The following is a 19,345-nucleotide window of genomic DNA, read 5'->3' as shown; positions in this document are numbered from 1 at the left end:
CACGCTGCCCCAGCCCTGCCCAGGCTCCTGCTGTGCCCTCAAAGCCGGGAGTCAAGACTCCACCCCGTCTCCATTCAGGCCCTGGGGGTGGGGGTCCTAAGCCCCAGCCATTCCCAGAACCCAGAAGTTCCAGCCGGGCCCAGGGAAGGCGTGCTGGAGCGGCAGCCGGCCCACTCCCCGCCTGCACCCCAGTGGGGAGGACGTGGGGACACCGAGGGAGGCGTCACTCCCTTCCTAGGGGCTGGGGGTGGGGGTCACGGGGCCTCCAAGCCCCACCTCCTTCCTCGCCCTGCTGTGTGCGAGGGGGAAGAACAGCCCACCGCGTGACTGGGGGCTGGCCCAGCCCGCCCTGGCCCGGGGGAGGGGCGGGGCAGGGGGAGCCTTATAATTGGACCGGTCAGGGATCCCTGCCGCCCTGCTCTGCCCCAGCCGAGGTGCAGGCGAGGTTCCGCAGGAGGCGGTGAGCAGCACAGCAGGGGGCCGGGGGGCTGGGGGCCTCCAGGGAAAGGGGGGGATCCCAGGGCAAGGGAGCGACTTGGGGACGGACTGTGGGAGAGAACGTGGTGGCCTAAGCCTGCGTCGGGACAGAAGGACGGACGAGCAGGGGCTGGACCTCGGGCAGGGACATCCCATCCTGGCTGGGGCTGGGCTGGGGCAGCGGCTGGAGCCACAGCGAGCCTGGGGCGGTTGCTGCCACTTATTTGTCCTTCCCGGCACCCCATCTCCGCGACTGGGGTCTCGGGAAGCAGGGACAACGTCCCAAGACGGACTTGTTAAAAACCGTGGTTCAGTCAGCTCCTACATGGCAAGCGGGGCTTAGACGTGAGGTTGGAGCTTAGAATGTGACGACGGGACGAGGAATGCGACATGGAACTCAAGAAGCCCAGCCCGGAGCCAGAAAGCACGGGGGTGGGGGCTGGGGGAGTGGAATTCGACCCCTGGGAGAGGGAGATGGAATTCTGGGCCCGGAGCCGGCCGGAGGATGGGGAGACAGGAGCAGACAGTGCGGGAGCTGTGCAGCCCCCCAGGGGCGGCTTGGTGACATGATTGTGATTGGACTAAGGCTGTCACAGACAGGGGCCGGGGCGAGGCTTGGGGAGCCAGCGCCCGGGCGCAGCCGGAGCCGGGCTCCGGGGCGGGGGGAGGGGGGAGGGGGCCGTCCTCGTCGCCTGTTGATTGACAGTTTCTTCCTCCCAAGACTGACCAACCGCAGGCGGGAAGATGAAGGTGTGGTGGGCTGTGTTGGTGGCGGCGATCCTGGCAGGTATGGGGGCGGGGCTTTCTCGGGTTCCCCTGCTGCCCGCCCCCCGCGCGCCCCCTGCCCGCACTCCAGCCCCCGGTCCTGCGGAGGAGACGCGCCCGGCTGAGACCTCTGAGGCCTGCGGCGGTTCTGAGCCGCTGTATCTCCCCCGGGCCTCGGCTTTCCCCACCCATAAAATGGGCGTTGAAGTTCTTAATGCACACAAAGCCCATCAGTGTTTGCCGACTGAGCGGAGACCCCACCCGCTTCTGCCCCCGCGGCCCCTGACCACTTTGCTCCCGCACAGGATGCCGGGCCGAGCCGGACCCGGAGGTGGAGGTGACGGAGCAGGCCAGGTGGAAGGCCGGCCAGCCCTGGGAGCTGGCCCTGGGCCGCTTCTGGGATTACCTGCGCTGGGTACAGTCGCTGTCTGACCAGGTGCAAGAGGAGCTGCTCAGCTCGCAGGTCACCCAGGAACTGACGTGAGTGTCCCCGCCCTGACCCTGGAGCCTCCTGGGGGGCGGCGGGGGGCGCCTCTGCACCCTCGGCCAGTCTGGATGCCTTGGGGTCCGGGGCCCTGCTCCTGCGTCCTCTTCCCACTCCTGACTCCCGGTTTGACCTCTCCGGCTGTCTCCCACCTTCCCAAGCCCCCTCCTCCTCGCCGGCTCCTCTGGGCCCCACTTGGTCCTTGGAGACCCTTGGTCGCTGTCGGCGCCCTGCCAGCGCGCACCCGGGCCCGGCTCCCCAGCTCACGCCCGCCCTCCCGCCCCCTGGGCCCCGCAGGATGCTGATGGAAGAAACCATGAAGGAGGTGAAGGCCTACAAGTCGGAGCTGGAGGAGCAGCTGAGCCCCATGGCGGAGGAGACGCGGGCGCGCGTGTCCAAGGAGCTGCAGGCTGCGCAGGCGCGCCTGGAGGCCGACATGGAGGACGCCTGCAACCGCCTGGCGCAGTACCGCGGCGAGGCGCAGGCCATGCTGGGCCAGAGCACCGAGGAGCTGCGCGCACGCTTCTCCTCGCACATGCGCAAGCTGCGCAAGCGGCTGCTGCGCGACGCCGAGGACCTGCAGAAGCGCATGGCCGTGTACGGCGCCGGGGCCCGCGAAGGCGCCGAGCGCGGCGTGAGCGCCATCCGCGAGCGCCTCGGGCCGCTGGTGGAGCAGGGCCGCCTGCGGGCCGCCACCGTGAGCACCCTGGCCGGCCAGCCGCTGCGGGAGCGCGCGCAGGCCTGGGGCGAGCGGCTGCGCGGGCACCTGGAGGAGGTGGGCAGCCGCGCGCGCGACCGCCTGGACGAGGTGCGCGAGCAGGTGGAGGAGGTGCGGGTGAAGGTGGAGGAGCAGGCCGCGCAGATGCGCCTGCAGGCCGAGGCCTTCCAGGCACGCCTCAAGAGCTGGTTCGAGCCGCTGGTGGAAGACATGCAGCGCCAGTGGGCCGGGCTGGTGGAGAAGGTGCAGGCCGCCGTGACCAGCAAGGCGCCCGCGGCGGCGCCCAGCGACAACCAGTGAGCGCCTCGCGGGCCGCCCCGCCCCGCGCGCCCCGCCTTCCCGCCCTGGTGGACGCCCCCCCCTTAATAAAATTCACCACCTCCACAGCAGCTGCTGGGTCTCCGCGTGATTCCTCCCAGCTCCAGCCTCTTTTTTTTTTTTTTAAGATGCACTATTGGAAAGAGTGACAGACACAAAGAGAGCTTTCCATCCACTGGGTCAATCCCCAGAATGCCCACCACTGCCAAAGTGGAGCCAGGAGCCTGCATCCGGGTCTCCCACATGGGTGCAGGGGCCTGAGCACTGGGGCCGTCTTCCACTGCTTTCCCGGATGCATTAGGGAGCAGCTGGATCGGAAGTGGAGCAGCCAGGACTCCAACTTGCATTCACACGTGGCTTAACCCACTAGGGCACAATGCAGTCCCAGCCTTGTTTTTTTGTTTTGTTTTGTTTTGTTTTGTTTTGTTTTGTTAAGAGGTAGAGTTGCAGAGAGAGGTGGCAGAGAGAGGTCTTCCATTCGCTGGTTCACTCCCCAAATGGCTGCAACGGCCGGAGCTGCGCCGATCCGAAGCCAGGGGCCAGGAGCCTCTTCTGGGTCTCCCACGCGGGTGCAGGGGCCCAAGCACATGAATCATCGTCCACTGCTTTCCCAGGCCAGAGAGCTGGGTCAGAGGTGGAGCAGCCGGGACTCGAGCCACTGCCCATATGGGATGCCAGCACTGCAGATGAAGGATTAACCTACTGAGCCACAGCGCCGGCTCCCCCCACTCCCCAGCCTTGGTTTTTTACTCCCCCGTACACTGCCCAGTCCTGTGCCCTCTGCCTGGGAGCGTTTCTCTTTGTGCTTCTCTCGTGTGTATATATCTCATGTCTACATAATTTTCATCACTTGGAAAGCAGAGGCAGACACACGTACAAAGATCTCCCATCCACTGGTTCACTCCCCAAATGCCAGCAACAGCCAGGGCTGGGCCGGGCCAAAGCCAGGAGCCCAGAAATCCATCCGGGTCTCCCACGCCAGGTCTGAGTACCGGAGCCATGGTCCACTGCCTCCCTGGGCGCACGCTGGCCGGAAGCTGGAATCCAAAGTGGAGCCGAAACTCCAATCCCTGGGCCCTCCCCGCCTCCTTCCTGCGCGGCTGCGCTCAGCCTGCGGCCGGCCAGGGCCCGTCTTTCTCTGCCTCTGCTACCCCACATCCCTCCCTGGCTGGTCTCTGCCTCTTCTCATCGCGTCTGGGAGACAAGCCCACTCCTCCGTAAAAACCTGCCCTCGGCTTTGATTTCCCTGCGCAAGAACAAAGGGAGCTTCCCGGAGCCCGGATGTCGCAAGAACACCTGCTTCAGAGAGATGACCCCAGATGACCCCAGGCAGGGCCATCTTCAGCCATCTCTCTTGTTTTCCACTGGCATTTTCCCTCCCTCCTTATCTGATGGCAACTCCTTCCCTCTCTGGCCGCTGCCTCTGCCCCCCCCACCTCTCCCTCCTGGGGCTGGCTGCCTGCTGGGTCCTCTCCCTCCCCCTCCCTCCCTCCCAGCTGAGCTTCCCAGCCGTGCCCCTCCTCCTAGATCCTTCTGGCCCCCAGCTGTGTTGTCCACCTTTTGTCTCTCCCAGTTGGACTCCCAGGCCCCGTGCCCAGTTGGGAGTTGGCGCTCAGGAGGCCAGGGCAGGAGGCTGGGAGCAGCCGGCGCCCTCCTCCCCCGCCACCCCCTCAGTTCTCAGGATGGGAGCAGGGGACAGGCCAGGGCTTGAGCTTGTGTCTCCAGGGCCAGGCCTGGCCTCTGCAGCCCCTGTACACTCCAGGGCTTTCCCTGGCCCGGCTCTGGGCACCTCCCTCTGGCCGCCCCCCTGCCCCAGAGATGCTGCAGATTGGGGGGGGGGGTGCTCAGTGGGGAGGGGAGAAGCTAGTGGGCTCACTGCATGCCCAGGGCAGAGGCCACGCCCCCTAGATCTCAGTGTCCCAGGTGTCAAGGAGGAGGCACCGCCCATCTCTGTGGGGCCCGGGCTGACCCCAACAGGGGTCCTGGAGTCTGGGAAGGAGAAGCACACGGATTGGTCGTGCCTCAGTTTCCCCACAATAGGAGACTGGACAAGCAGGGACGTTGTTAGTCTATTCTTGCGGGGGGGGGGGTAGGCATCTGGGTGGACATCTGGGGAGTGCAGGGCTCAGCGGGGGGGGGGGGGGGGAGGCAGGGGCCAGCCTGACAGGGACTGGAAGTTCTGAGTTGGCCCCAGGGATGGTGCAATCCTGCCAGGGTCTTGTCTGTGCCGTCCCTTTCACAACCACCACGGCCACGCCGCCCCCAAGGCTGACACGTGGTTGTGGGGGCACAGGGCCAGCCAACCTAGACTCTGGGGCCAGGCCACCCCCCCCCAGCTGCCAGGGATCACTGCCGGTCAAAGGCAGCCCACGGGGAGGGGGAGGCTTTGGAGTCGGGCCCTGGGGGACGGATGTGGCAAGGGAAGGGGGGGAATGGAGGGACAGGCTCAGTGCCAGCAGGCCTGAGAGGGTGAATACCAGCGGAGGGAGGGTTCACGACGGGGGGGGGGGGGGGCTGGAGGGAGGGATGGGGGGGCACGCGCTGGGAATTTGCAGCTGAGGCTTTGCGGCTCAGAGGAGCTGGAAACCCTCCCCAAACTACAGGGAGATGGGGGCGGAGGTGCAAAGGGAAGCCCCCAGAGAGTATCACAGAGGGGCGACCGTGGGCTGGGCTGACAGCGAGCGCGCAGCTGCAGGAGATGGCACGAGGGGCAGGAGTGCCGGCCCCACAGAGAGACCCCAGAGACGTGGGGCAGCGCTGTGCGGAGGGGATCCGGCCTAGGGTCCCACAGCGGTATTCCCTGGACCGGGGGACAGCCCCGCCCAGTGACAGCCACAGGGAGGGGGCCGCGGGCCAGGGGAAAGGGGCTAAGGCCGCCTGGGGCCCCCTGAAGTCTGGGAGGCTTGGGGGGGGTACGAACAGCACGGACCTTTGGCCCTAATGAGGAGTGCCAGGGCCCCACCTGCCCCTCCACCCCCACCAGAGAGGGCAGGTGGGCACAGCTGCTGGGGGAAGGAGGTTGACCCGCCCCGTCCCGCCCCCGCCCCAGCCTGATAAAGACCCAGGCGGGCCGGGACCTCCCGCCCCTGCAGCCCCGCGACCGTGGTTCAGGTTGGTGCAGCGTTCCCGGGGAGGGACCTCCGCCCCGCCCCGCACCCGCTCCCAAGGGCTCCGGACGGGGCGGCGGGGGGCGGCGGGGAAGGAAGGGCACTGATGGCTCCCTCCTCGCCCTCGCCCTCCAGAGCGCCCCTCCAGCCCCGCCATGAGGCTCGTTCTCTCGCTCCCCGTGCTGGTGCTGGCTCTGTGGATGGCTCTGGAAGGTAAAAGGCTGAGGTTTGGAAACGTGAAGCTTGGCCAACTGCCGGGGGTCTGGACCCGGGAGCGCTCCGGGTTTCCCGGTCGTCCTCGGACCGCCCGCGCCCCCACCTCCACCCCCACCCCCCCCCCACCACCCTGCTAGGTGGGTCTCCAGGTTCCCGGAGCCCGGACGGCAGATCTGCCCCGAGGAGCCTAGCGACTGATGACGTATTGGGTCTCCACCTCTGATTGGCTGTCCTGCTTCGCCCGCCTTGAGCCGGGCGGCGGTGGGGGGGCTGGGGTGGGGCAGACGAGGGCCATTCCCAGCAGCCCGAGGACCCCCGACTCTGACCCCGCGGCCCCCAAGAGTCCCGTTCCAGTATGTCCTTATCCGTCCTTGGAATCCCGTCCCAGGGATGTAACTGGAGTTTTTGAACCCCGCACCCTCTCGCCCATCTGCCTAGGCCCTGCCCCAGCCCAGGCGGCCCCAGACTTCAGCACCTTGGAGCTCATCCCGGATAAGCTGAAGGAGTTTGGGAACACCCTGGAGGAAAAGGCCCGGGTGGCCATTGAGCGCTTCAAGCAGAGCGAAATCACCACGAAGACCCGGTTAGGACCTGGGGGCTGCGGCTGGGGTGGGCCGGGGGCAGGGCAAAGGGTGGGGAGGAAGCCCTGGAGATGGGGGAGATTCAGGCCCGGAAAGGCTGACGGCATCGCTGTGGTCCCAGAACCGGATGTGCGGGCTCCATGTCTCCAGGGACAGCTGCCCTGACCCCACCCCCACACACACGCGTAGAGACGAAGCTAGGTGGTGGCGGAGGACCCGCGCTCCGATGTCCCCGGCCTAGCCCTCCTCCCGGCTGTGTGGTCTCGAGACAGGGGTGTCACATGAGCCTCAGCATCCCGTCCTGTGAAATGGGTGGCTCAGGGGGGGTAGGGAGGCCTGCCTGGCGCCTGGCGATACTCAACGCTTTCCTTAACCCACATCGGCTCCAGTGGAGAATTGTCCCCTCACTTGCAATGTTTATTGAGCACCTGCTAAGCGCCAGGGACCCTCCCCCCCCACTCCCCTGCTGCAATGATGAACAAGATAAAATCCCGCCCTCAGAGGGCTGATTCTTCTTAAAGATTGGTTTATGCACTTGAAGGAGTTACAGAGAGAAAGAGAGAGCTTCCATCTGCTGGTTCACTCCTCAGATGGCCACTCTGGTCAGGGCGGGGCCAGGTTGATAGGAGCCAGGAACTTCATCCGGGTCTCCCACCTGGGTGCAGGGACTCAAGTACTGCGGCCATCCTCCACTGCTTTCCAAGGCGCATCAGCAGGGAGCTGGATCAGAAGTGGAGCAGGGGCCGGCGCTGTGGTATAGTGGGTAAGGTTGCTGTCTGCAGTGCCGGCATCCCACGTGGGCACCACCTCTGATCCAGCTCTCTGCTGTGGCCTGCGAAAGCAGTAGAAGATGGCCCAAGTCCTCGGGCCCCTGCGCCCGCGTGGGAGACCTGGAAGAAGCTCCTGGCTCCTGGCTTCGGATCAGCGCAGCTCTGGCCGTTGCAGCCTTTTGGGGAGTGAACCAGCGGATAGAAGACCTCTCTCTCTCTCTCTCTCTCTCTCTCTCTCTCTCTCTGCCTCTCTGTAACTCTGACTTTCAAATAAGTAAACAAATATTTTAAAAAGAAGGAGAAGGAGAAGTGATGCAGCCGGGACTTGAACCAGTGCCACATGGGATGCCAGCATCACGGGTGGTGGCTTTACCGGCTGCACCACAACGCCGGCCCCTTGGTGCAGTCTGCTCTGAGGAGGTGGCTCTTGAAACTGAGCTCTGAACGATGAGGGAGAAGCATTCAGGCCTTTGGCTAGGAGAATGGTCCGCCCGGCGGGCAGTGCAAAGGTCCTGAGACGGGAAGATGTGTAGATAAAGGCAGGGCGCGCTGCAGGCCCAGGGACCACGGGGACAGAGGAGGGAGCCGCAAAGCGTCCTTGAATGAGTAAGGGACAAACAGGGCGAGGGTGGCTGTGGAGGAAGGGCTGGGGGCCTGGTGAAGAACTCTGGCTTTAAGCTGCTCTGTGCTGGCCAGCAAGCTGAGGCTCAGAGGGGCCTCCTGACCCCACAGGGGAAGGTCGGGGAGTCGGGTGGGGGCGGGGCTTGGACATCCCGGGCAGTGACAGCCCTTCTGCCCCCCCACCCCGCAGGAACTGGTTCTCAGAGGCGATCAGCAAAGTGAAGGAGAAATTCAAGTCTACCTTCTCCTGAGCACCCGCCCAAGAGCCGCCCACCGTGCCTGCACCGGGGCCTGCTCCATGCACCTCCCTCCCCCGCCACACCAATAAAAGTCCCACAGAGATTTCGCTGCGGTGGTGGTTCCTGGGGGGCGGGGGCCATGGCGGACGGTGGGGGCTGCGCCCAAGGGGCCGCTTGCTGCCTTGAGCCCAGTGCCCCTGCCCTGGGCTGCAGATGGGTGAATCCATGACCTCAAGGAACCTTGTGTGCGGGGCCCTGTTCATCCCACAAGTTCACTGCGGCCCAGACGGGCCAGAAAGTGGAGAACCTGGCCCAGCTCCCTGGGTGGCGCTCGTCTGCTGTGTGCTGCTCTGGGTGCGGAACTGGGCCTGGTGTACCACCGCACATAGTAGGTGTTCATTAAACTAGATGGACAATGAGGAGAAATGCAGGAGAAGGTAGCACAGGAGCTGGAGCCCTGAGAGACACCCACGCATTCTCACCTTTTAGGATGTGCGCCTTCTGTGTTCCCTCCTCCAGGAAGCCTTCCTTGAACCCCGAGCTGGGCCAGGGACTGGTCTGTTGCACTGTGAGCTCCAGGGGGCCCAGGGTAGCACTGTGGGCACCCTGTGTCCGCAAGCAGAGACCAGCATGGAGCTGATAGCTCGGGTACTGGATTGAGGCTGGCGCCGTGCCTCTGGTGGTTAACGATGAACCCAGAGCAAGGTCTGGGGGGGCGAGCAGTGCGCAGCTCCGCGGTGGACACAGCCCAGGACGCCCACGTCCCCCACGCCACTCCCAGTCCAGCTCCCTGCCAGTGCGCACCCTGCAAGGCTACGGGTGATGGCTCAAGTACTTGGGGCCCTGCCACTCATGTGGGAGACCAGGATCAAGTTCCAGATTCCTGGCTTCGTGCTGTTCTGGGCATCTGGGGGGCGAACCAGCAGATGGAAGATCTCTCTGCTTTTCAGAGAAAAACAGATGAGTAAGCTTAAATAAATAACTAAATAAAAGTCTTCTAACACCCTTAGCGCTCGCAGGGTCCCCAGGCGGGGGAGGCTACCATCGCCCCCACTCTACAGCTCAGGAAGCTCAGGCACAGTTGGCGGAAGTCCCTGCCTGAGGTCCTACAGTTGAAAGTGGGTACTTTCTCCCTTGCTGAGTTACCCGCGACGTGGAGCTGACAGGTGCAGCCCACACCCTGTGCAGGGAACAAGGGCATTCACCTGCACCCAGGGGGCCAGCGCGGTGCCACCACCCGCAAAGCCGGCACCCCGCATCGAGGCACCGGTTTGAGTCCCGGCTGCTCCACTTCCGATCCCGCTTCCCGTTAATGCGCCTGGGCGGCAGTGGTGGTGGTCCCAGTGCTTGGGCCCCTGCCACCCTCATAGATCTGGACTCAGTTTCAAGTCCCTGGTTTCAGCCATTGCAGCCGTCTGGGGAGTGAACCAGCGGATGGGAGATCTCTCTCTCTCTCTATCTCATTCTGTCTTTTAAATAAATAAGTAAACAACTCTACAATGCTCCCATGCCCTGAACATAGCACACAAGTGAGGGATTTGTGCTGTAGTTGGCAGAACTGAACCTGTGTAATCACCATCAACTGTTACTTAGCCGATCGCCTAGCATTTTGGAGCCCATCTGCTTGTTTTTATTTATTGTTATTGGTCTGGAAGATGGAGAGACAGAGAGAGATCTTCCACCCACTCAGTCACTCCCCAGATGGCTGCATCAGCCAGGAATGGACCAAGCCAAAGCCAGGAGCCGGGAACTCCATCCGGGTTTCCCACGTGGGTGCTGGGGCCCAAGCACTTAGGCCATCTCCCACCGCTCTCCCAGGCTCATTAACAGGGAGCTGGATTGGAAGTGGAGCAGCCGGGACTCGAACTGGTGCTCCTATGGGATGCTGGCATCACAGGCTGCGTCTTAACCCGCTGCACCACAGCCCCAGCCCCTTGGTATTTGAAGAGAGGCTCAAACTCACAGGCAATGAGATTCAAAACAAAACAAAACAAAAAAACCACCTTGGCTCCCAGCCCCCAGGCAGAAAGCAGAACAGAAAAACCCAGTTACTTGGTTCTGGTTTGTTTTGTTTTGTTTGCCCATAATGAAATTGACACCAAAACAGGGGATCGTTGTTGTGTATCTCACAAAAGCAGACCATGGCCTTCTCCTAGCGGCGGCGCTGGAGTCACAGAAGCCGTGGGAAGGCCGTCAGAGAGGAAGCACCAGCCTCGCCGCCTCCGGCAGCGGGAGCACCCGTGTCTCTGCCAGTGGTGTTTGGATACTTAGAACGCCGTCCGCGGGCCCCACACAGCCATCAGCTTCACGATCAGTCAGCCACGGGGCTGGCGTTGTGGCGCCGCCGATTAAGATTCCACCTGCGGCCGGCGTCCCGTGTGTCCCGTGTGGGCATCAGTTGGAGTCCCGGCTGCTCTGCTTCGGATCCAGCTCCCTGCTAATGCGGGAAAGCAGTGGAGGCCCCTGTCACTCACATGGGCGATCCCGATGGAGTTCCAGGCTCCTGGCTTCAGCCTGGCCTCTCCCTGGCTATTGTGGCCATTTGGGGAGTGAACCAGTGGATGGATGGAAGACCTCTCTCTCTCTCTCTCTCTCTCTCTCTCTCTCTCTCTCTGTCACTCTGCTTTTCAAATACATAACTACCTCTCACGGCCAGCACCGTGGCATAGCGGGTAAAGCCGCCGCCTGCAGTGCCGGCATATAGCCACCTAATAAGAACTTGGACTTGGGGCCATTTCTTGTTATCTTTCTTTGTTTCCCCCTCCAGGCACAGATGCAGTAGATCTAGAGCCAAAGCCGTGTTATTGTTAACGGCTCCCAGGCCAGCTGGTCCCCAGGGGCGTCGCTAAGGGTGTGTGCACCTGGGGAGCTGCCGCGTGCACTGCACGGCGTCACCAGACAGCGGCCGGGCAGTGTCCAGGGACACCAGGGATTTGTGTGCCCTGTGTTCCAGCAGGGGCCACGGACCCGCGCAGGAGACCTGGTCGTGGCAGCATCAGCTGGGGAGGTGGGTGGCGAGTGGAAGCGACCCAGGGGGCTCAGTACCAGGGCAGTGAAACACTAGACCCCGGGCCGCGGTGTGGGGGGAGAATGAGTGAGTGAGGTGCCGACACAGCAACTTGGAGAGATCCGAAGCTACGGTGCAGAGAGAAGAAGCAGGGGCGGGCGTTGGCACACGGCAGGCCAAGCCTCTGCCTGGGACGTTGCACCCCACATCAGTGTTCAAGTTCAGGCAGCTCTGTTTGGGATCTGGCTCCCTGCTAATGTGCGTGGGAAGCATGGAGGATGGCTCAAGAGCTTGGGCCCCTGCCACCCATGTGGGAGACCTGGAGGGAGCGCCTGGCGTTAGCCTGGCCCTGCCCTGGCTGTTTTGGTCCTTAGAGGAGTGAGTCAGCAGATGGAAGAATGTGTGTGTGTGTGTGTGTGTAGTCTCCCTCCCTGCCACTCAACCTTCCAAATAATTAAATCTGTTAAGGAGAGACAGAAGGAAGAGGGCCAGCGCCGTGGCTCGCTTGGTTAATCTTCCACCTGCGGCGCCGGCATCCCATATGGGCGCCGGGTTCTGGTCCCGGCTGTTCTTCTTCCAGTCCAGCTCTCTGCTGTGGCCCAGGAGGGCAGTGGAGGATGGCCCAGGTGCTTGGGCCCTGTACCCGCATGGGAGACCAGGAGGAAGCACCTGGCTCCTGCCTTTGGATCAGATCTGGCTGTAGTGACCATTTGGGGAGGTGAACCAATGGAAGGAAGCCTCTCTCTCTGTCTCTCTCTCACCGTCTAAGCAGTGGAAGATGGCCCAAGTCCTTGGGCCCTGCACTCACGTGAGAGACCCGGAGGAAGCTCCTGGCTCCTGGCTTCGGATTGGTGCAGCTCCGGCCATTGCAGCCATCTGGGGAGTGAACCAGCGGATGGAGGACCTCTCTCTCTGTCCCTACGTCTCTCTGTAACTCTGTCTTTCAAATAAATAATTATAAATCCTTAAAAAAAAGATTGCATGGGGAAAATATTTGCAAACTACGTAGCTGACAAAATGCTCACATCCAGAATGTACAGGGACCTCCTAGAAGTGCTCCCTGCGCAGGTGGGGATGGGGAAAGCGGTGCTGTCACAGAAATCCGAGGCGGGAAGACTCCCTCTGTTCAAGCAGGCACCAGACAGTGGAGGATCGAAGTAGCTGATCACGCCAGCGGGCTCGGCTGGAATCCTTTCCCGAGGACTGAGCGACAATCCCAAGTTTCTTACAATATGTATAGGTTCATCAGGGTCCACAGCCTGCGTGACTCAGGACCACAGTTCCAGTGGTTGGTGGGCCTGGGATGTTTGTGAAAGAGATGTCAGTGGGAGACCAGGAGAAGCACCTGGCTCCTGGCTCTGGATCAGCACGATGCGCCGGCCGCGGTGGCCATTGGAGGGTGAACCAACGGCAAAAAGGAAGACCTTTCTCTCTGTCTCTCTCTCTCACTGTCCACTGTGCCTGTCAAAAAAAAAAAAAAAAAGATGTCGGGGCCGATTTATTGGGACAGACATGACTGGAGTTCACAGAAGCAGGACCTAGGACGTCTTCCCTCCCTAGACAGGGTCTCAGTGCGCAGCTGCTTCGCCAGCTCCTTGTGAGCAGCCACTTTCCAGGTCCGTGTTGGGAGGAGGGGTCCGCTTCTCCATCTCTGTCTCTGGCTGCGGCCGTGTTTCCTCTACAGGGCGGCAGGAAGTTCCTCCGACGGCGAGCGCGGCCGCGTGACCCAGCGGAGATGAGGTCAGGACCTCAGAGAGATGCTGGCACTCGGTGTGTGTGGCCGTGTGACCCGCGATCGCCAAGACGTGGAAAGAGCCCACGTGCCCAGCGAGAGAGGAATGGCTTGGAAAAATGTGACATAGGGATGCGCTCTGGTACAGCCATGGAGCTGATGTCCGGGGCACCCCCATCCCACGACGGAATCCCTGGATTGGAATCCTGATTCCGCTTCCAAGCCAGCTCCCTGCTAATGTGCCTGGGAAAGCAGTGGAAGATGGCCCGAGTGCTCGGGCCCCTGCACCCACGTGGGAGACCCGGATGGAGCTCCTGGCTCCTGGCTTCAGCCTGGCCCAGACCCGGCTGTTGCAGCTACTGGGGGAGTTAACCAGCGGATGGAAGATCTTTCTCAAGTCTGCCTTTAAAATCAAATAAAATAAATCAGCGGATGGAAGAGCTCTCTCTGTCTCTGTCTCTCCCTCTCTGTTGCAGAAGAGAAGAGAAGGAGGGTAGGGCAAGGAGGGAGGAAGAGATGGAGATGCCCTCGCACACCCTTTCCACCTTCCCTTCCCTGCTGTGGCCCAGAGCGGCTCTGGGGGGGGGGGGGGGTGCGTGGTCATAGACCAGCAGGGAGGGGATGCCGGCCTGGGCCAGAGACCTGGAGTAGAGGGAAAGAGCTGGGAGACGAGGGAGATGGGGGTGGGGGTGGGGGGTGGACGGCCAGGTCCGCAGAGCCGTGCCTGTCCTCAGATGCACGCTGTCTCGGGCCCACTGCCCCCTCTGACCTCTGCCCCCTGCTCCATCCCCCTTCCGTTGTTTGTCCGCTGCCCCTGAGCCCCCCACCCCCCGCCCCGACCTTCAGCCTGTTCCTGTCCCTGAGATGGGCAAACATTGCAGGCAAACACCCGCAGCCGCCCTGCCCGCTGACCTTGGGGCGGGGACAGAGGTCAGAGAACTCCCCTCGTCCACCCCTCCCTGCTCCCATCTCCCCCTTGCCCTCCGGGGTTGTGCTGGGGCCTGGCTGGGTGGTGGGAGAAGGGAGAAGACCCCCGCCCATCCAGGTCCGCCCCCAGGCCCCCAGCCTCAGTTTCCACATCTATAAAACAGGGACCGCGACGCTGGCGGCTCCGCCACTGAGTGAGTGAATCACCACCAGCCGTGCCCAGCCCCTGCGGGATCGCGTGCTAAGTAAACAGCAGCTGACGGCAGCTGACGGCGCCTGGCGCCCCTGCGGTTGCTCTCCCGGCCACAGGACAGGGTGGCGAGTCCGTGACTGCCTTTCCTGGGTGAGGAAGTGCCCAGAGAGGTTAAGCAACTTGCCCGCAGTCACACCGCTGGACAGCTGGGGCCAGGCTCTGAACCCCGCACCCAGCTGCTTCTCAGAACACAACACTTACTGGGGTCCTTCCCACCTCCGTGCTGTCCTAGAGAGACACTGAGAGATCTTCCATTTGCTGACTCATTCCCCCGAACGCCTAAGGCAGCGCAGACTGTGGCGAAGAGCTTGGAACTCCCCCCGGGTCTCCCACACGGGTGCAGGGACCCAAGGACTTGAGCCATCGCCCGCTACCTCCGAGGGTGCACGAGAGCTCCCAGGGAGCTGGACTGGAAGAAGAGCCAGGCCTGGAACACAGGCCCTCTGATACGCGGTGCCAGCATCTCGCTCCCAGCTTCCACCTCCGTGTCAGACCTCACTCCTGATCTTGTTTCCATGGTGGGGCCGGCGCTGTGGCACCATAGGTTAATCCTCCGCCTGCAGCACTGGCATCCCATATGGGCGCCGGTTCGAGTCCCGGCTGCTTCTCTTCTGATCTGGTTCTCTACTGTGGCCTGGGATAGCAGTGGAAGATGGCTTAAGTCCTTGTGCCTCTGCACCTGCGTGGGAGACCTGGAAGAAGCTCCTGGCTCCTGGCTTCGGATTGGTGCAGCTCCAGCCATTGTGGCCATTTGGGGAGTGAACCACTAGATGGAAGACCTCTCTCTCTCTCTCTCTGTAATTCTCTCAAATAAGAAAGAAACTCTTAAAAAAAAAAAATACACGTGACATACCGTGTAGCATTTTAGCCATTTTTAGGTTGTGCACTTCAGGGGCGTGAAGCACACATGTGCAAATGTCGCCGTCTGCGTTGCCAGAACTTTTCCATCATCCCAAGGGGACGGGGTGCCTCTGCTTGGTCGATGGTGCTAGCCAGGAACACCGGGACATCTGTTGAGGTCTTACTGTGGGGCTGGTCCCGGGAGCCCTGGGCTGGACACTGTTCTGCCGGGGGCCTCTGGTTCCCAGCCACCCTGTGCTGCTGTTCAGCTTGTGGCCAGAGCTGTCAGAACTGCCACATCAAAATATAAGGTGCAAAAAAAGAAAAAAGAAGCTGGTGCCGCGGCTCACTAGGCTAACCCTCCACCTGCGGCACTGGCACCACCGGCACACCGGGTTCTAGTCCCGGTCAGGGCGCCGGATTCTGTCCCGGTTGCCCCTCTTCCAGGCCAGCTCTCTGCTATGGCCCGGGAAGGCAGTGGAGGATGGCCCAAGTGCTTGGGCCCTGCACCCGCATGGGAGACCAGGATAAGCACCTGGCTCCTGGCTTTGGATCAGCACGATGCGCCGGCCGCGGCGGCCATTGGAGGGTGAACCAACGGCAAAAGGAAGACCTTTCTCTCTGTCTCTCTCTCTCACTGTCCACTCTGCCTGTCAAAAAAAAAAAAAAAGAAAAGAAAAAAGAAACCCCACCAGCTTCTCCCTTGGAGCCCCACCCGCACCCTAACTTCTGAGGCAGGCGGGGGCGGGGGAAGCCCAGTTGCATTTGAATTTCCAGTTTTCCCATGCATAGCGAATCACTTGTTTTTTTTTTGCTGTAATTCCCAAGTCTTGCACGGGGCACACAAGGGGTCTTCAAAAAGTTCGTGGAAAATGTGTATTATGAGAAAACTATGCGTGGATTTCAAACTTGTTCTGCACCCAATTAAAATGTCTTGGGCTTCCATTGTCAAAGGGTTGCTCCTTGCGTATCTGAAACTCAATGTACCTGGGCGTCCCTCAGAGGGGGATGTCCGGCCCTCAGGCCCTCTGAGGCTCCGGGACTCCCTGGGTCTGGCCCTGCCCAGCCAGCTGCAGGAGGGACTCGGAATTCGGCAGATCTACAGCAGGCTCGTTTTTCGGTTGATAATTTTGCATGGCCAGCAAATGACGTTATAAATACCCACATGGCTCCTGGCAGAAGCAAGGATCCCCACCTGTGCTAGACCAAGGAGTCCAGGCTCGGTCTGCACCTGCTGTGGGCCGGCGCCCACTGGGAGCGCCCAGATCTTTCCTGCCCTGGCCTCAGCCACGCTGCTCAGGGACCCTGGGCGGAGGTGGGGGGCGGGCGTGGGGTGCTTATTGTCACACTCATCTTACAGATGAGAAAGCTGGGGTCCAACCTTGGCGCAGGAAAGGCACTTGGACGCCCAGGTCTGTCTGTGGCTGGAGTCTCCCCAGGAGCTGGAGCTCCAGGGTTGCTGGGAGGGGCCGGGGTCGCAGCCCAGCCATGGGGAGCAGAGCGGGAGCACCAGGCCGTGCGGCTGCCGTCAGCCCGCGCCCAGCCCAGTGGCCCGGTGGCTGGGGTCTCTTAGTGACAAAGGGACACTGTGAGGCTCTGTGTGCAGAGCCTCGGCCTGCGCTGCTCCGCTGATGTCCTGATCCAGGCCCCTGTTTTACAGACAGGGAAACCAAGGGTCCACAAAGGGGCTGTGACACGAGGTGCAGCCAGGATTTGAATCCGGGTCGGGGCAGGAGGTCCAGGAGTCTCTGTCCTCTGTCAGGTCCGGAGTGGGAGGCTGAGGAGGAGAGAGGTCAGTGGGAGCAGGCATGGCCCCCGTCACCTGGGTCCTGTTCTCTGAAGTCCCTGCCAACAGGCGTGGGAGGTGGCCGGGGGAGGGCTCTGCTCTGTACAGCCTGCCCCTCCCCCCGGGCCGAAGCGCTGAGCACAGAGGGACAGAGGGACAGAGGGAAGAAGCCCCCAGAAATGCTGCTCCCGAGACGCGGGCTCCGGACCCTGCCCTCCCTCTGCCTTTGCGTCCTGGTCCTGGCCTGGGTCGTGGGTGAGGAGGGGGGTGAGGGCCCGGGAGGGGCGGCTTGGGCACTTGGTGCCCTCTGTGTGTGTGTGGTGGGGGGGAGGCGGCTGTGTCAGGGGCTGAGTGAGGGGGGGAGGGGGTCTTCGGCGTGCACGGGGGAGGGGGTCTTCGGCATGCACAGGGGAGGGGGTCCTGGTAGAGGCGTCCATCTGTGAGTCTGTGTGCCAGCAGGTGCGCCTGGGTCCCGCACATGCAGTTAAAGTCTTCCGTGACACAGATGTCGCCCAAGACACCCTTCTCGGCGCAATGTTTTCCATGCCGTTTTGAAATGTTTAGATTGGAGGCATAGCACTTTTTAAACAATGTTGTTTATTTTCATTTTATTTGAAAGGCAGAGGGACAGAGAGAGAGAGAGAGATCTTTCATCTGCTGGTTCATTCCCCAAATGCCTGCAACAGCCAGGGCTGGGCCAGGCAAAGTCAGGAGCCCCGAAGTCCATCCGGGTTTCTGGCGTGGCTGGCATCACCACCTTCCCACCTTTCGTTAGCAGGAAGTTGGGTCAGAAGCAGAGGAGCAGGGACTCGGACCAGGCACTCTAAGGGGTGCGGCGTCCCAGGCCGGGTCTTAAGCCCTGCTGCCAACGCCAGCCCCCTGAGCGCATTCCGTGTACCGGCGCCCGGCGCCCGCCACCCGCCATGGCTCTGAGTCCTTGGAGGTTAAGTCATGGCCGCCGCCCCACAGTGGGGCACACAAGCGCCTCTGTGGTGGGGTGCAGGTGTGTACCCCCCAGTGGGCCCTGTGGACGAGGCTTCGTCCAGGGGTGTGGGTGCTTGGGTGCACGCCAGGAAGAAGGAAACCGAGATGGGGTGGAGCAAGGGCTGGGGTCTGGGGGGAGCAGATGGCCATGGCTGAGGTGCAGGTGGTCAGAGGGCCAGGAGGGGTGACAGTGGGTGGGGAGGGAATGCGAGGCTACATGGGAGGAGGGCAAAGCTGATCCCGCACCCTGTGCCGTCCTCTGCCCCCCCAGCATGTGAGCCTGACGAGACCCCCACGCCCCTGCCAGCGCCCGAGGAGAGCCGCTGGAGCCTGGTGCCCAGCTCGGTGAAGGAGCTGGTGGGGCCACTGCTGACCAGGACCAGAGAGAGGTGGCAGCGGTTCTGGTGAGGGCCTGGACCCGGGGGTGGGGAGGAGGGCGGAGTCTGGATCCCTGGGCGTGCGGGAGGAGGGGCTGGGCCTGGACCCTGGGTCTGAGGGAGAAGGGGCCTGCACCCCTGGGTCTGAAGGAGGAGGGGCTGGGGGCCTGGGTCTGAGGGAGGAGGGGCTGGGCCTGGACCCTGGGTCTGAGGGAGAAGGGGCCTGCACCCCTGGGTCTGAAGGAGGAGGGGCTGGGGGCCTGGGTCTGAGGGAGGAGGGGCTGGGCCTGGACCCCCCCCCCCGTCTCTGAGGTTAGGGGGTGAATGGTGCTGGACCCCCAGGGTACAGGGGTCCCGGCTGTGACGCCCCTCTCCTGCAGGGGCCCTGGGGCCTTCCAGGGCTTTGTGCAGACCTACTATGAGGACCACCTGAGAGATCTGGGTCCCCGCGCGCAGGCCTGGCTCGCCAGCTCCAGGGACCGCCTCCTGAACACGGCCCAGGGCCTGTGCCCCAGGCTCCTGTGCAGGGACAAGGACCAGGACTGAGGCGCTGAGCCCCACCCCCACCCCCCCCAGCTCTCAATAAAGACCTGCTCACCTGCTCACCTGCGCCCTGCCCCCTCCTTCCCCACCTGCGAGTTAATGAGTAGAAGAGGGGATATGGCTGGCGCCTCGGCTCACTAGGCTAATCCTTCACCCGCGGCGCTGGCACCCCGGGTTCTAGTCCCGGTTGGGGCGCCGGTTCTGTCCCGGTTGCCCCTCTTCCAGTCCAGCTCTCTGCTGTGGCCCAGGGAGGCAGTGGAGGATGGCCCAAGTGCTTGGGCCCTGCACCTGCATGGGAGACCAGGAGAAGCACCTGGCTCCTGGCTTCGGATCAGTGCGGTGCGCTGGCCGCAGCAGCCATTGGGGAGTGAACCAACGGAAAAGAAAGGCCTTTCTGTCTGTCTCTCTCTCACTGTCCACTCTGCCTGTCAAAAAAAAAAGGGGGGGATACCTGGAGCGGGGCATCCCAGGGAGCTTTGGGAGGGCAGGGGGTGCTGTCCTGCCCCACCAAGGCAGGGGCTGCAGACTTTAAGGCACCTGGGGTCCGGGAGGGCCTTGGCTGCGGGGCAGGTAGGGGTCAGCGGGATCCCGGGGCAGCTC

General features: G+C 62.8%; 3 protein-coding genes and 1 long non-coding RNA gene across 6 annotated transcripts; 3 read left to right on the top strand and 1 right to left on the bottom strand.

Annotated features, from left to right (window-relative positions):
• The first annotated feature begins 351 nt into the window (after positions 1-351).
• APOE (apolipoprotein E) lies at positions 352-2,833 on the top strand. Of its 2 annotated transcripts, none has more exons than XM_062176591.1 (4): positions 352-460; positions 1,199-1,264; positions 1,548-1,722; positions 2,024-2,833. In XM_062176591.1, exons 2-4 carry the CDS (start codon positions 1,222-1,224, stop codon positions 2,742-2,744), a joined length of 939 nt encoding a protein of 312 aa, XP_062032575.1. In that variant the 5' UTR covers positions 352-460; positions 1,199-1,221; the 3' UTR covers positions 2,745-2,833. The 2 variants fall into 2 exon arrangements, with proteins under 2 accessions (XP_062032575.1, XP_062032576.1); XM_062176592.1 differs by having other exon boundaries at positions 388-460; positions 1,184-1,264.
• On the bottom strand, positions 2,646-8,843 carry LOC133748067 (uncharacterized). The gene is made up of 2 exons (XR_009864433.1): positions 8,779-8,843; positions 2,646-3,442 (listed from the first exon to the last, which is right to left on the bottom strand). It is a non-coding gene; the product is annotated as an uncharacterized LOC133748067 (long non-coding RNA).
• APOC1 (apolipoprotein C1) lies at positions 5,803-8,403 on the top strand. Its single transcript, XM_062176593.1, has 4 exons — positions 5,803-5,873; positions 6,005-6,082; positions 6,524-6,668; positions 8,248-8,403. The coding sequence occupies exons 2-4, from the start codon at positions 6,025-6,027 to the stop codon at positions 8,306-8,308; spliced, it is 264 nt and encodes an 87-aa protein (XP_062032577.1). The 5' UTR covers positions 5,803-5,873; positions 6,005-6,024; the 3' UTR covers positions 8,309-8,403.
• Positions 8,844-16,945: 8,102 nt separating the features above from the next.
• Positions 16,946-18,804, top strand: APOC4 (apolipoprotein C4). 2 transcript variants are annotated; one of them, XM_062176800.1, is made up of 3 exons: positions 16,946-17,096; positions 18,097-18,229; positions 18,583-18,804. In XM_062176800.1, exons 1-3 carry the CDS (start codon positions 17,021-17,023, stop codon positions 18,746-18,748), a joined length of 375 nt encoding a protein of 124 aa, XP_062032784.1. In that variant the 5' UTR covers positions 16,946-17,020; the 3' UTR covers positions 18,749-18,804. The 2 variants fall into 2 exon arrangements, with proteins under 2 accessions (XP_062032784.1, XP_062032785.1); XM_062176801.1 differs by lacking the exon at positions 16,946-17,096 and adding an exon at positions 17,631-17,844.
• The last annotated feature ends 541 nt before the right edge of the window (positions 18,805-19,345 follow it).

Source organism: Lepus europaeus, chromosome 19 (genome assembly GCF_033115175.1).
Source record: "Lepus europaeus isolate LE1 chromosome 19, mLepTim1.pri, whole genome shotgun sequence".
NCBI classification, from domain to species: Eukaryota; Metazoa; Chordata; class Mammalia; order Lagomorpha; family Leporidae; genus Lepus; species Lepus europaeus.
This window is presented reverse-complemented; position numbering and strand designations above follow the sequence as displayed.